Genomic DNA, 15931 nt, shown 5'->3' with positions numbered 1-15931 from the left:
AGGGCATGTTTCTGTTTCGTTTTGCATTTAAACCTTTTGTTTTTCCTGGTCTTAAAAGTTACCTAACTTCACCAATGTGTCACAAAGTGCTTTGCAAAACCGCTAATGGTAAACTAACAATCAACATTACTTCCTACTGTTTTCAGAAAAACTGTACATCCAAATATCATAATATCCTGCAAGTAGTTAGTTCTTTTGCCCTGACACTGTCTACGGGACTTCTAAGTTGCAACTAAAATATTGCTTTTTTGTGTTTTTGTGAAGATATATCACTTAATACCGTTTTAAGCGTAAATATTAGTTTAAAGTTGTCCAGAAAGTCGTTTTCAAAATATACATTTTTGATGACGTCATGAATTAGTTGTGAAGTCAACTATGTAAACTTTATTTTATTTTATTATCGTACTACAAACTAAAAATGTTTTCCGGTCTTGAAACTTGTGTAAAAATATTTTATTGTGAGGAATATTATAAATTAATATACCCATATTGAATTCAAAACCCGTTTGGTAAAGCTGAGTGTCATTAGATATCTTTGCATCATAATAACACAGAAACGTCAAAGAATGTGATGACAAACAACAAAACATGCGTTTCAGAGTACTTCATAATTTATTGTCTATATTTTTTCTCTCTATTGAAATAGTGAAAGCAATAGTAAATGCAATCCATGGGCAAGTAATTACAATTAATATGCAGGGCATCAGATTTGGACATTTGGAATTAGTAGTGCAGTTACTGCAGTTATTTTTAAGTTTATTTTTGTAAAATAACTGCAGTCATTACTTGCAGGAAACCCAAATTGATTTGTAAAGCTGTATTTGCAAGCTAGTCCTGACAAAAATTACCCACTAGCTTACATAGTTTTTGCCATTTTCTGTACAGCAGTGTCAAACTGTAAACAAAGATTTCCGCAATGCGCCGGCAAAGTCCAAAAAAGTCATGAAGCAACTGTATGCTGGTCAGTCAAGCGTGAAACACAAAAAATCAATTTAGGCAAAACCTTAAAAACAAACCTTTTATGTTTATTCATTTGTCCTTGGTATATTTGCATATTTTCAAGTACAAATCCATCAGATTTTTGACCCGACTAGAAGCCATTATAAATCAGCTTTCAAATGCACCCCAGTTGGGAAGAAAAATCGTAACAGTTTGAATTTGATAGCTTTTTTTAATTGGCCATATCTTAGGGCCGCAGTTAAAGAGCAAAGTATTTGTGCATAAGCCAAGCAAGAAACGCTACAACGTATATTGCCATGTCAGCACATTGCTGCAGAATCAAATTCTTTTCAGTTATGACAGCAGAGCATAGGAAAACAGAAGAGCATAAAGGTTTGCCAACGCTTTCGACCTCATATTAAACACTGAGTCAAGAGCAAAATTTGGACTTTTTTGACCTAAAAACGGTTTGACATTTTATGCTGTCATCAGCAGGGAAAACACAACAAACGTAAGGGTAACGTACAAAGGCAATTAACCAGTGTTAAACCACATACAAATTACAGATAGGTGGGTCCTGGGGCATAGACAAGAACGCTGCACATTGAACAGAAAAAAGGGGATAGGATTCTTAATATTTGTTTAATTCTGGATTGTGGTATTGTATGGCCTGAGTTTTGTATCAAGAAAGTTGGCAAAATCAGACGCTCTTTGACAAGAAAACGTATATATTTTGCAGCTTCTTATCTTCTGAAACGAAAATCTTTAAAAGGTAAGTGAAACAAGAAACGGTTATTCCAATATATTTGTAAAAAAAACATTCGACAATCCTAATTTAAATCTCAAATGGAGTGTAAAACCCAACAATGATCAGACTAGTAAACGCAGCAAAACGGCGAGAGAATAAATCAAAAGTTCCGCATTATTTTCGAAACGTCATATTTTTATCAATATATTGGCCTACCTATTTCTTGCAAGATTTTTTAAACCGTGAATATTGTACCTGGGTAAGGTTTTTTATAATACCAACCAACTTCAGTAATTGGTAGTTACTTTTTTCAATGCGTATGTTGAAGTCCATATCCTGGATTTTAGTTTAACCGCATAAAGGTCAGATAATCTTCAGAATCCGACAGTTCAAATCGCACGAAATCAAACCTTTGCATAAAAGGTATTGGCATTACTGATAACTAGTGAATGATATATTGTTGCCAATTTAACAACGAATAGTTGCCGATTAAAACGAGGTTGAGTTTCATCCAATACTTGTTATAATAAACAAAAAGCAATTGGCTTTCGTCAAGTCAAGCAGTTTCCTGAAAGCGGAAATTATTTGCAGGTCGCAAAACTGTATTTGAAACTTTACTGCTTCGAATAAGACTTTGCAATAAACGGAGCAATTGAAATGTTTCCTGTTACTTCTTAAACTGTGCTTGCTTGTGGCTGATTGTAGCTGACTGCTACAAGTATAGTTTAATCGAAAAACTAAACATAGTTCATAACTGCTATCAAAAATAATTGATAAAAATTGTTATTAAAGACTTTTAGTAGTAATAAAGATCGAGTATCTTACTTTTTTAAAAGTCTTGGTTGTACTGCAATCTGAATTCTCTGTAAGCTGTCAAAATCTCAGTCCAGAAGCATGCGTGCCATTCTAGAATTTGCAGTTCTTGTCATTTGCATCACAAGTAAGTCTACTTTTCTGTTGATCTGTAGTTGTGTACAACAACAACACATGTGACATTTTACCGCCGACGTTTAAAACCTTATTGGCCAAATCCAAAGGCCAATGCAAGGTGTTCAGTTACACAACCGGTCGTTGATCTTTATGAAAATATCTAAGTAGTCAATTTTTGATGAGTCCTATGTTTGTTTGTGATATCTTAGTTTTTTTGTGTTGTTGTGCCTTTGTTGCTTCTCCTCAAGGGTGGGTGCTTCATAACCGTTGATTGCTCTATTTTAGAATGTGCCCTACACTGTAGGCCGGTAGGGCATCGTCAGTTTGTTAAAGGCATTTCTCTAGGGCCGTTGATCGAGTTTGTATCTGGTGTTTAAAGTCTCTTAGCCATAAGCTATACCTCAGCGTGCGAGAATATTGACTTTGTTGGTGAGACGTTTTTGCAGTAATCTAAGCCTTTACAGAATTCGGGAGACAGCCCCCGTTGTGAGATTAGGTTCCCTGAGATTTTAAAACTAGTATTTCAAGGTAATTACCGCCGCCCATACCAGGTTGGCCTAATTCCGAGGCTGTCAAAACAAATTTTGTAACATCTGTGTTTAAATTCTAAATGGAGAAAAGTTTCTAAAATCATAGTGCAATGTGTTGTAAATGTTGCCAACACAAAACCAATATTTGGCAGTTCAATTAATTGCACATTTGTATGCAGCAACTCCAGGATTACGCTTGTGCAGTGATGGTAGGTTTCAATGTCTTAATGGCGTTTGTCTCAACAATGAGCAGTTGTGTGATGGAAGGAATGACTGCTCATCGAGTGAAGATGAAGGCTACGAATACGCAAGATGCGGTAAGCACATGAAATGCGCAAATTCTTTCAACACATTTAAAAGCTAAGTTAAATCCAGTTGTTCTTATAGTTTTTTTTTTGTCACAGCTGTTCCCGCAACATTTCTTGTGTATTGTAGATATTCCTAGTGATAGGTTTTTTATGTGTCAAGTAAACAAACATTAAAAACGAGTTTTTAACCACAGAATTTCTTCTTTAAACCTCTTTTGCAGCAAATTTCCTTCCAGGAAAAAAAAAGTCCCCCTAAACGAGCAAATTGGAACCCGTATGAGAACCTCTGGCCAAACTCGTTAAACTGGTTACTGACTCTATCAATGTCTGTACATAAAAAAGAAATAGATCTTCACGCAAAATTCGCAATAAGCAAACACAAGCGCCTGATAAGAATGACCATATTTTGATCATAAATACAAACATGTATGAAACTGTTAAACAACGATCAATATTCAGGTGATTGTCCTCAGCGAAATTCCGAATTGGCTCAAGCTGCAGCACAAGACTGCAGAAAACCTTGCAATTCCAATTCTGATTGCAAAGGACGAAAGCGTTGCGAGTGTGACGGTCATTGCGGGATGTCCTGTTTTAATCCGAGTACGTATTTTCTTTCTCTTTAAGTGATTTAGTGAACATGATACCATTTATGTATATATTTTTAATGCCGCACTAAACAATAGTTGAAAGAAGTGGTTAATAAATGAAAGCTTCAATGCAAGCCATGCTAAAATATGCGCTGAATGTATTTTTTTTCTTTCGCCTAATGTTTAGCCCGCGTTGCGTAACTGTGTTGCACTCGTAAGGCAAAAAAGCTATCCTATTTCGGGCAAAAAGCCTCCACAATTTTATCATAAATATTTTGCCCAATAGGACTTTATATTGGATCGACAAGGTGGTTAACACATATAGCACATCAAGTAACTCGACCTTGTCCAAACACTTGAGATACATATAGGCATATGCAAAAGATTTAATTCGCTATCGGATAAATTTAAATGATTTACAAAACCCAGACCGAACGTACATTCCGGTCTGCACTTCTTGCTTTTTCTGCCATAGAATCACAGTGTGATGGAAATCCACCTAGCGCCTACGGAAGCAAAGGATTCAAAGTTTATCGTTTCGTCAACAATACTGTGATACGGGTGACCGAAAACTTTCAGTTTGACGACTTTGTTGAGTATACTTGTCCACCCGGGATGGGGCAAGTAGGTCCTCAAATTCGTTGCACTTCCCGAAGATCGTGGACACGTGCTCAAGTGCAGTGTGCAGGTGAATATATACCTTTACTTTTACGCACCTTTACGGAAGCATAACTAGGTTATAACATATAAACTAATATGAGTATTTTACTATTATGGTTCTGCTAAGTAACACGTGTGTTTAAAATTCTGACTATTTCGCAATATTTGCTCTTTAATTGTGTGAGCACTGTTAAGCAGCGTTACAACGTTTTAAAACTTAAACCCTAAACTGCGATTTCAGAAATTTTCTGCGATGATCCAACGCGACATCTAGATGGCCGAAACCTTGTTATTGAGTCAGAAAGTCGTGATTCTTACCCTGTTAACTCGATCGTACAATTTCGCTGCCAGCCAGGCTATGTTTTAATCGGAGCAGCGAGGCGTATGTGCACGGAAAACGGACGATGGAGTGGTTTGTTGACGACCTGCCGAAGCTTGTGTGAGAATGATTTAAATCATTTATTTAATTACATAAACGTTTGTCTCTGTTCGTTTTACGCCCATCGTTAGGTGTTTGCTGGTTAAAAAAACTTCATCTTTTGAAAATGGTCTATTATAATCTTTTGGTAAAACTTTTTTCTCATGGTTTACAGATCCTCGGAGACGAGTTGCAAGCGTTGCAAGCTTTCCTCAGCAGGGCCACGCCCCTTGGATTTCCACAACAGAGAACAAACGCCACGAAATAGCTTTTATTTTCGATGTATCAGAAAGCATTAATTCCATACAGTTCAAGTATGCAATCGCGTTTGCGAAAAACTTAGTGAAACGGGTAAGATGGTAAGGTGCACAAATTACGTTTATCTTTTAAATTCGTACCTTTCAACAGCTTTCCAATTATGATCGAGGAACCATAAACTATGGTTTAATGGTGTTTGCTAGTGATTTCGAAGTGAGGATTCCTTTGCAAAACAACGAACAAAACTCAACCGCTGTTCTTTTGCGACTCGACAAGTGCCAAGCGGATTTTGAAAACGGTGGGAAACAATACAACTTACTTGCAATACAAAACAATTTGATACCAAATGTTGCGCCTCAAAAACTCCAACGTTTCCTTACAGGAGTTTTGGCTACAACAATAGGAAACAATACGGCAACTAAAAAGGCGCTTGAGGAAGTTCACAGGCAATTGATATTAGGTTTTCATATTGATGACGAAAAAGAACGTCACGTCTTTTTGTTTACGGATGGTAAGGTGTTGGACTTGTTTTGTTACAGTTTAAACAGAATTAGTTGCAAAACCCCAGTTAATTTGATCTTACATCAAATACTGTCTCTCCAAGTCTACAAAGACTTAGAGCCTTGCAATAGCGGCTCACAAAATTCACACACACTGGTTTAGCTTATGGGCTCGAGGCCTAAAAGTAGCATGCAACAAAAAGTGTCACCTCAGACACATAGCAACCCATCACCATTTCCACGACAACGTTTCCACGAACGGGCACCTACAGAAAATGACTCAAACCGGGGACCCATATAAACAAATCGAGGACCCATATCAAAGCATTTGGATTGGTAGAACACATTACAATCACTGCTCGGGAATAGCAGCGAAGTTGTCACAACAAAAAAAAATGATAAAAAAAATGATGTGGCCTACTGTTTCAAATGTTGAAAACAATTATGTTGCCTATCCTAAACAATTTTGTTTAAAATATAGAACAAAAATACAAATGCAAACAAAATGAGCTGTCGTGAATAAAATTAATTAAAAAATAATAGCTTATTTTTGTTTCGGAACCATACTAGACTAGAGATTAAAAAAGGACAAACTACAATTGTTTGACGGCAGAATAAACGAAGCTAGCGATTAAGGGTGTTAAAGTTTGCTGTTTCTTAACTCCCACAAGATAACAGGTTGTTTAGTGTGAAAAGTAAATCCACATTAGCAATTAGGCAAAACTGTTTTATAATTTAACGTTGTTTAACAAAGATATATGTTTACCTTCAAGTCATATTTAAAATAATTTAAAAGAATTTAAAAAGGATATTTTGTTTTATGTAGGAAAAACAAATTTTGGAGGAAATCCGTATGAAACCAGAACGACAATGCTTAATCAATTTGGTGATATTCTTAAGGTGAAAAAAGTCTTTGAGAGTTTATACAAACAAGGTTTCAAATTACAAGCAAATTTTAAACTTGGTGATAATCGCACGTGTAATGCGTCCACAATAACGAAAAGATTGTGTCTTAGGCAAATATAAACCAATAAACATAACGTTTAACTTTTCGTCAGATATACGTTATCGCGGCATGTAGCCCATGCAACATTGTGTACCCGGGGACTAGCTATGCCGAGACTGAGATGAGACTGCTAGCAAGCGACAGGGACAAATTTATCAAAATAGAAAACTACTACCTTCTCAATGCTTACCTCGACAAAGTCGCAAACTTTACCACAGGTACACGATCTAACATGCCTGACTAAACTGGAGATTTTAGTATTGTTGTAAAATTTAAAACATACAACGCGCTTTTATGCGTTTTTGACCTTATGTATAGATCAATGCTGCCACAGTGAGATGTTATTATTTTTTCAATTTATACACATAAACTATGTTTTAAATAATTGTTTTTAAAAATGACGGTTTGACGGGGCGCAATTAACTTGCCGAAATGTTACCAAAATTGAAATGTAATAGTCACACAAACAACACAACAAATTCTTTTAGATTTAAAGAAATGCGGTCAAGCTGGCGACAAAGAAAGTATTTTTAGTCGATCATCGTTTGGTCGCGTCATCGGAGGAAGCAAAACGGAAAGCGCCTGGCCGTGGCAAGCTGCAATAATGCCTAAAGATGGTTTAACTGTTTACCAAGTAAATTGCATTTGTTACAACCACGATTTTCGGGTTCCAAAGAAGCTAATTGTCCTGCGATTTAGCATATTAATTTAACTGCATTTGATATATTGTGCAGCAATTTTTGAATGCTTGCTTAGTTCTTACCTAATCGCATTTTATGAATTGACTCTGTTATGCAATATAAGTGTTACTGAAATCGAATTTTGAGAAAAAACTATTTAAACTCACTCACAGACTTTTAAAACTCACAGACTTTTAAAGGCATTTTCGGTGGTGGAAGCCTTATCAATCAGCAATGGGTTCTTACATCCGCGTCTCTATTTGACCAATGGGAGGACATTCAACAGATGACACGGCATCTGGCTGTGGCAGTAGGTAATTACAACCTGGACAATGTTATTACGCGCACCTTTGTCCAATGGCAACCTTTAAACTGTTGCATATTTTTGTGAGGAATTTTCGTGCGGCCAAAGCCAAGAGAAGCTATTAACCCAGCCATGAAAGTGTTCCAACCGCGACGAATTTTTATTCATGAAGGTTTTGATGGAGAACATCGCCATGGAAGAAACAACTTTGATTATGACGTGGCACTGGTACTCCAAAGTTTTCGAAACCTTAGAAAAGTCTAATTTCCTCATAGAGCAGCTTTACTACCTCTCTAAGCTCTTGTTTCATAAACTGCTTACCTAGTAAAAAGTAAAAACTTGCAACGTCTGCCCAGGTCGTTGCTGAGATTACTATTGACAAGTTGTTTAGATTCGAGTCGGTGTGGCACTTCACGCCATCAGGGATGGATTAAATTGGGTTTGGTCAAGCAGAAGACCAGAGTTTGACGGAACTATCCCCCTTTCACCTTATGTGAGACCAATATGTCTGCCATGCAGCAATACTTGTGTCCCCATTGACAAGTACGTGAACCAGAATGGAAACCAAATAATTGAAGATGGAGACTCTGAGAATGTGAAATGTCAAAAGAAAGGCAAGTGGATTAAAAAGAAAACATGATTGCATCAAAAGGTTTTGTAGTTAACGTTTTCCGTCTGTCAGAGCGGTTTGTCGTAAATTTGTATAGACAGTTTCTATTCAAGAATTTACAACTAATTCTGTATGCAGGAAGATGGCTTGCCGATCGCTTTGTTGAAGATAGCCGAATACCTTTCGTTGTTACAGGATTCGGTAGATGGAGTTTGTCAAACGACCGTACGGTTCCATACCGTCTTAAAAAAGCTGTCCAACAAATTCAATCAGATGCCGTGTAAGTTATTTGAGGTTATGTTAGCTTTATTTTTAAGATTTTGTGATTTTATAAGTTTTAGGATGTCTTCAGGGTATTTGGTTACTAAAAATATATTTTAAATACTTTAATTTGTATACCTTAATCAACAGATGCAATTATGCCATTACCGAGATAAACAGGCTTGCGGGAATAAATTTGACGTATACAGATCGCATGATTTGCGTGAAGAGCCCTGATTGGCTAACCGGATTGTCTGACACGTGTCAGGGAGACAGTGGTGGACCTCTTATGCGAGAGGTTGGTAAACTATACGAGACGCACTGTCGCAAATTTTGCATGATTTTCACATCGTTTTTCGTTTTTCTACTTTACTCGCAAACAATCTAGCAAAAACCAGGAGAATTTGTAATCGATGGAGGGTCAAATTAAAACTATTGAAACAAATAAACACAGTTCTAATACTTTAAACCAGTCTCAAACTTCTCAAACTATTTTTCGTTGCGACGCCTCTGGAAAAGTTTTTTGGACTTGCGACGCACCAGCAAATAAAAGTTAATGAGGAATTTAAAACCAAATTTAATGCCCGCCAAGCGTCGCCCCAGACACGCGCCGATCACGCACTTGCTGCATGGGCTTTTGGTCTCGACGTACATTAACGGGCAGCAGCATTTTTGATCAAGAACGTAATTTAACGTCAATACATATTCTACGCAAAACGTCTTTGGACGTACATATACGTCAACCGCACTGAACGTATTAACCTAATTTTTATGAGATAAACTGAGTTCAGCCACGAAACGCAACTATTCTGCGACGCCCTTGGAAAATTGAAACGACGTATCAGGGCGTCGCGACGCACAGTTTGAGAACTACTGCTTTAAACCATCCACTGGTGTAAAGGATTTAAATGTGTTTTACGGATATTTTGAATGATTTTTTCATTGACACCACTTTACTGTCAAATAATTGACAGGACTTTACTTTTAAGGCCTCATTCGTTTGAGAAAAAACGTGACACTGTGTCCAATGTAAATTCCATATTGTCTGTGGCATAAAACATCACAATACCTTTGTATTTGCCTTTATCTTTTAAATTGATTGGCAAGGGTACAGAATAAGATGCGCTGAAATGTGTGCTTTGCTTTCATAGCATGCGCTGTTCTAATTGCACCAATGCAAGTAAACAAACATAACAAACATTGTTTAAAGTACAACAACCCGAACACCGGCGAATCATGTTGGATTCAAGTTGGAATTGTCAGCTTTGGCTACAGATGTGCTCACGTTGACAGAAAAGGATTTGTGTTTCCTTCATTTTACACAGAAGTTTCCAAGTTCCAAAGTTGGATTGAATCCACGATGAATGATAATCCCTAAATATGTGTGGCAGCCATAATTGCTGTTTACACATCGGGGCAATTTTGTAAACAAACTCGAAAAAGTTTACTCAAAATATACTCATCTTGTTTTCAACGTTTTTGTTTTGTTAATCGCCTTGTTTACCAAAATTTGTGTGTTAATTTTATCCGATGAATGTCATACAAATATATTAATTAGGTTTGTAAATATACATAGATTTGTAGCATCAAACTTTTTAAACAATTTGTTAAGACTTTGTAATGTTTCTTCTTTGTAATTATAGTTTTAATGCACCCTCAATGATTCTGGAAATTAATTTGAAATTAGAATTTTCTTGTTCCATAGTTAGTGTTTCAGTTGTATGTGCATTAATGTCTCTTTGCTCTTTTTGAAGGTGTATTTTGCTCAAAGCAAACTTCTGAAAATGTAATTGTCACTAAAACTTGCCTCGACAAGAAATATTTCTTATTCGGTTTTTATGTGATCTCCAGGCAAAGCGAGGCAGATGGTTGAAAATAAAACTATATTTGAAATTTTTTTATCCATTGATTCCAAACGTCTGATCCATACCCTGGTTTAAAGTTTCCATAACCCTCTAGTTTTCTCACTTAGTTGATTAAGACCTTATTATTGCTGCTTGTCGCCTGTACAATATAGCCATCTAAACTTCGACGTTACAGTGCACTGACCAAAAGGATATAATTATTCTATAGTATGCAAGGGGGAAAACAGAGTCATTCTATCGCAAGAACAACCTACTGCGGTAAGCAAGTTTGCTGTGTATTACCCTGCTTTTAGGTTAAAAATACCACTTTGCTTCAAACACTGCCCCGGAAGTACAAAAAAGGTTGTCGACCCCGGGAATAAAGGATCAAACGACGAAAAGAAAACAGTTGCTAAATTGGCGACTTAATTGGTCAAGCTGTCTTCTATTACTAACCTTCAGACTCGGCAATGCCAGCACCAAGAAGTTCCTAACAGGCAGCTATACCACCCAAGCAACATTTACGGGGGGACGACGGGGGGGGACTTGTCCCCCCAAAAATGTGGTTGGGGGGCTACTTCCATTCATCTGTCCCCCCAATATTTTTATTACCCTTGAGCTAAAAATAAGATATAAGTCTATTGTTAAATATCACACAAATCTAACGACATAATACTACTTCATAATCCACATTGTTGTCAACAATGGAACTCAATCGAATTGTTTGATATCTGTGCAAAAAGCTTGACAGTGCATTTAGTTGATGGAATATTTGCGGCACTACAAGAATAATGTCTCAAAACGTTAAACGGCTTAAAGTTAGCAAGATAGAACAGTATTTCGTTTCCAACGCAGCGAGTGGAAAAACAAACTTGAGGAAAGTAAATAAGGTCAATTCTGCAGTGCCTGAAAGTGTTTTAGTAGAGAAGGAATTGAAAATACTCAAAGGTAAAACCAGTTCCACAACAACAGATGGGGGAAGCAACTCCTGTTTAACAGAAATAAATTCTGCGGATCTTTTGTCACAATCCTGCCCGAACCAACCAGAAGATGTAAGCCATTTGCCAGCAAAGAACTGCGGCGGTATATTTGTAAAATTTCAGACCAAGTGGTATGTTTTATTCCCGTGGATCCATTGCGTACCAGGTGTTAATGGGGTGCTCTGTTTTATTTGTTCAAAAGCAGACAAACTGGGTTTGTTGCACGCAGTTCAAAAAAAGAGCCTGCGTTTATATCAGACGGTTTTCGAAACTGGAAAAAAGGGAAAGAGTTCATTTGATTTGCACCAACTAACAGAAACACATACCTTTGCCACCATGCAACTAGATGCCATAAAGCGGAAGTCTGTTGCACTTCAAATAAACACAGGCTTTAACGAACAACAAGCTGCCGCCAGGCGATCGCTGATAAAATTGTTCACGTCGTTGCGATATTTGTTGCGACAAGGTCTTGCTATCCGAGGCCATGACGAGGGAGAAGGAAATTACCACCAACTCCTAAAACTTCGTGCTGAAGATAGTTCCGAGTTAAAAGAGTTCCTCCAGCGAAAAACCAACTTCACCTCATTTCGTGGTCAGTAGGAAATGACACAAATGTTCAGTCACTTTATTTTACGAATTTTAGCGTCTAAAATTAAAGCCAATGGTATGTTCGCAGTGATGGTCGACGGCACACAAGATATTTGTGGAAGTGAGCTGGAGTCTGTTTGCATCCGCCATGTCGATTCGGAGCTATGTGTACATGAAGATTTTCTGGGTCTGCACAAAATGCAGCAGACAACTGGAGATGCAATTGCAAGGATAATTTTAGACGTTCTGACTCGATTTTCCCTATCTGCTGGTCAAACACGTGCACAAACGTACGACAGAGCCTCAAATATGAGTGGGAAGTACAATGGGTGTCAAGCCGTTATTAGCAGTCAGTACCCACTCGCCACATATTTCCATTGCCAGTCACAATTAGCAAACTTGGTTATGCAGGAATCAATTGCAAGTTGTCCATTTTTCAGGGACGCCGTCCAATGGGTCCATGAACTCGGCGTGTTATTTAAGAGATCTGGAAAGTTTAAGGTAATGCGACGTAACTATTTTATGCGTTTTTTTATGTGATTATTAAATCATGATTAATGTTTGCAGGTTGTGTTTGAAAGCGTTGTTGCTTGTAGTACGGAGTTCATCAATACAAAAGCATCGATTCGGCCGCTTTGTCCAACTCGTTGGCTTTGTCGATTGTCGGCAATTTTATCGGTATTGGAAAATTATTCTGCTGTAACTGAAAGTCTTCGCAGCATGTCGGAGGGGAGTACAGATTCTGCCACCAAAGCCAATGCTCTTTTGAATCGTTTCGAGAAAACCGAAACATTCTTAGCTTTATACCTTGTTAAAAAACCAATAGCTCTGCTGGAACAACTAAACAGCTCGATGCAGGCATCTTCTTCAAATTTATCAGGTAGTAAATTGTACCAATTTTTAGACACAGAATGCTTAGGTTTGTATGTTATGCAGGTTCAATAGAGGCTGTAGCGACAACAGCGAAGCAGATACAAGTATTTCGTGACCCTATAATGTACACGAACCTTTTTGATGAAGCAACAAAGATATCAGCGAATTTGGGGCTTGATGAAATTTCTGTGCCACGCCGTCGGCAGCCGACACCGCTTTTCGCTGGATCCTCACCGCACTTCCACGCCGAATGTGCCAAAGACCATTACAGATTGTTGTACGTGGAGTTTATTGACTGTTTACTTGGGTGTTTGCAGAAACGGTATGATGTCCGCAACTCAAGCTTCCAAACATATTTGGAAATCGAAAATATGATAATGAAGGGCACAGCAACAAATTTAGATTTAATTTCAAAATATCCCGAATTGAATGTAACTCAACTATCTGTACAGTTGCCGATGTTTAAGCAGCACACGGGGGCAAGTTCTGTAAATGAAGCGAAGTTAGCTTATCGCGCTATGAGTTCCGAGCTACGCCAGTTATTCACACAGGTGTTTATTTTGCTCAAACTGCTTTTGGTGTGCCCTGTCAGCTCTTGTGAATGCGAGCGAAGTTTTTCAACACTTCGGAGTCTAAAAACTTGGCTAAGAAGCACGACTACCCAGGTTCGCTTAAATCATCTAGCTGTTTGTCACGTGCATTCAGATTTACTCGATCAAGTACCGGTTGAAGAAACCACTAAAGAGTTTGTTACTGTTTCGGAAATTCGTCGAAACATGTTTGGACATGTTTGACAACAAAACTGATTATGTGTCATAGATTTTTTCGTTTGTTATTTTGTTGTTTGTTTACAATACACAAAAATGTTAAAACTTAAAATCTGTTTTCTTTTTTCCTTCTTACGTTTGCTGCAAAGGTTTCGAGGCAACGTATTATCTGTTGTCAAATCTTTTTGGTGACGTCATGACTTCTCCAATCGAGGTGACGTCATCTACTCACAGCGGTCGTAGGTCCCCCCCAAATAATTTTAATGGATTTTCGCCCTTGCTATGAACAAACCATGATTCCATATTCTCCTTGTTTGGTCGACTTTAAAAATGTACCGCACAGCAAGCGCAAATGCATTAGGCAACAAAACCTTATGAAAAATTTAGTATTTTTTTGGATGATGAAACAAACGCCAATCGAGTTTAACACACTTCATAAAAAAGCAATTGAAAAAGAGGCTGCATAACGACACAGCACCTGCATAGTTAAAGCATCTTGATTTTGTGCCCGACAGGCGCTTTATGCTATCGGCAAACTACGTTGATTTTTATTATCGTGCAAGATCCGCGCACCAAATGGAACTTTGTCAGTATTTTAATACCAAACAGTTGGATCAAAAACTTTGCGGAAAACTTTCTGTTGCAGTTTGGAAAGCAAAAAATGAAAACAATCGCGATTCATGTGGCAAAACTGTTTACGTTGTGTAGTAAAGATGCTTTTTATAACTGAGACACATATTTTGATGAAATCATGTGGAAAAGAAAAAATGAGCTGATTTGTAAAAGGCTGCAAGAAGATTTTTGTCGGTAAGCAAATTGCTAATATTGTTTTTACATAATATGCAGTCAGTGTACAAAAGTTGTACTGTTGTGTTGCTGTATACACTATACCAGGGGTGGCCAACCCGTGGCTCGCGATCCGCATGCGGCTCTTCGTCTTGTTTTATGCGGCTCTTACGTCGTTGTCGAAGTTTAGGGCCACTGTGTATATTTTGGTTAGTATGTGGCGATCTGGCACAAAAATCGTGAAATATAAAATAAAGCTTTAACAATTTTGCTTTTGAACAAACTTATTATCCGTATGGCCACAAATCGTGCCTTTAAACTGGAACCTTATGTGGCAATAATGGCTTGATTATGATGGCATATATTCAATTGTTGAACAATGACTGGTTGCCAATTGTTGCGTACAATTCAAATGAGACACAAAGCAACAGCAATATTTACAACAAATGTGTTCCAAAATAATAATGCTTCAATCAGTGTTTTTTGGGTTATGACGAACGTTATATTTTATGGGCAGTTTCTCTTGGGTTTGAATTGAGCGATTGTTGGTGGTAAATGCATTAGTGACGTCGAAATGAATTTAGTTTCGCCACTTGGCATTTTTAAGTTTGGGGCGCATGTGCTTTAGATGAAAATACCGCAAAGTTTCTCAGCAGGGAAGAACTTTTGAGTAATTTTTTTGTCAAGTTAGCCTTTAAAATGGGAGAGAAATGTGGCTGTTTGTGGAAAAACAGTAAAAATGTGGATCTTAGGCTTTGACCGGTTGGCCACCCCTGCACCATACACTCGTACATGTGTATTATATCACTCTGATAAATCCACTTTTAAGTGGTACATTGTTTATCCCTGTAAACTAAATCAAAGGTTTGATTGGCTTTGTCGGTTTTGTACTTTAAACGCCACAGCAGCATCATATACAATCCATACTGCGCGCATGACTCTGTTTTCCAGAAATCGGAAACAATTAAAGTAGCCTTAAGTTTAAAGTAATTGTATCGAAAATTTGTCGAATGAAACGTGAACTTTCAGCGGTTCGCAAATAGTTATAACAACTTCCTGTCCTGCACTTTGTATGTAGCTGCTCGTTTTTGGCACCTTGCAATGTTTGTCACAGTTGTAACTCGCTTGCAGAAGGAATAGTGCTTGAAAACACTAGGAGGTACTTGAGCTTGATTAGTTTAGAATAAAACATAACTGTCGCAGCCGATTTATCAATCGCAGTTACATTTGTTGCTATAATGTCAAAAAGTATTTTTTTGTAATTTAATGTTTAATTGCAGCCCTGGCAAAAATTGCATCAATTTAATTAGTATTAATACTGATGTGTATTTTGCAGGAAAACTAGAGGATTGGG

At 37.5% G+C, this 15931-nt stretch overlaps 1 protein-coding gene and 1 long non-coding RNA gene across 2 annotated transcripts; both read left to right on the top strand.

The window, feature by feature from the left end:
• The first annotated feature begins 4657 nt into the window (after window positions 1-4657).
• Window positions 4658-7128, top strand: LOC145205571 (uncharacterized). Its single transcript, XM_080078304.1, has 6 exons — window positions 4658-4730; window positions 5296-5471; window positions 5529-5676; window positions 5761-5889; window positions 6705-6778; window positions 6937-7128. The coding sequence occupies exons 1-6, from the start codon at window positions 4658-4660 to the stop codon at window positions 7126-7128; spliced, it is 792 nt and encodes a 263-aa protein (XP_079934430.1).
• A 5324-nt stretch (window positions 7129-12452) lies between these two features.
• On the top strand, window positions 12453-12755 carry LOC145205227 (uncharacterized). Its single transcript, XR_013853616.1, has 3 exons — window positions 12453-12500; window positions 12592-12652; window positions 12719-12755. It is a non-coding gene; the product is annotated as an uncharacterized LOC145205227 (long non-coding RNA).
• The last annotated feature ends 3176 nt before the right edge of the window (window positions 12756-15931 follow it).

Source organism: Phallusia mammillata, chromosome 8 (assembly GCF_965637545.1).
Source record: "Phallusia mammillata chromosome 8, kaPhaMamm4.hap1.1, whole genome shotgun sequence".
Lineage (NCBI taxonomy): Eukaryota > Metazoa > Chordata > Ascidiacea > Phlebobranchia > Ascidiidae > Phallusia > Phallusia mammillata.
Note: the sequence above shows the minus strand (reverse complement) of the source record. Positions and strands in the feature narration are given on the sequence as shown.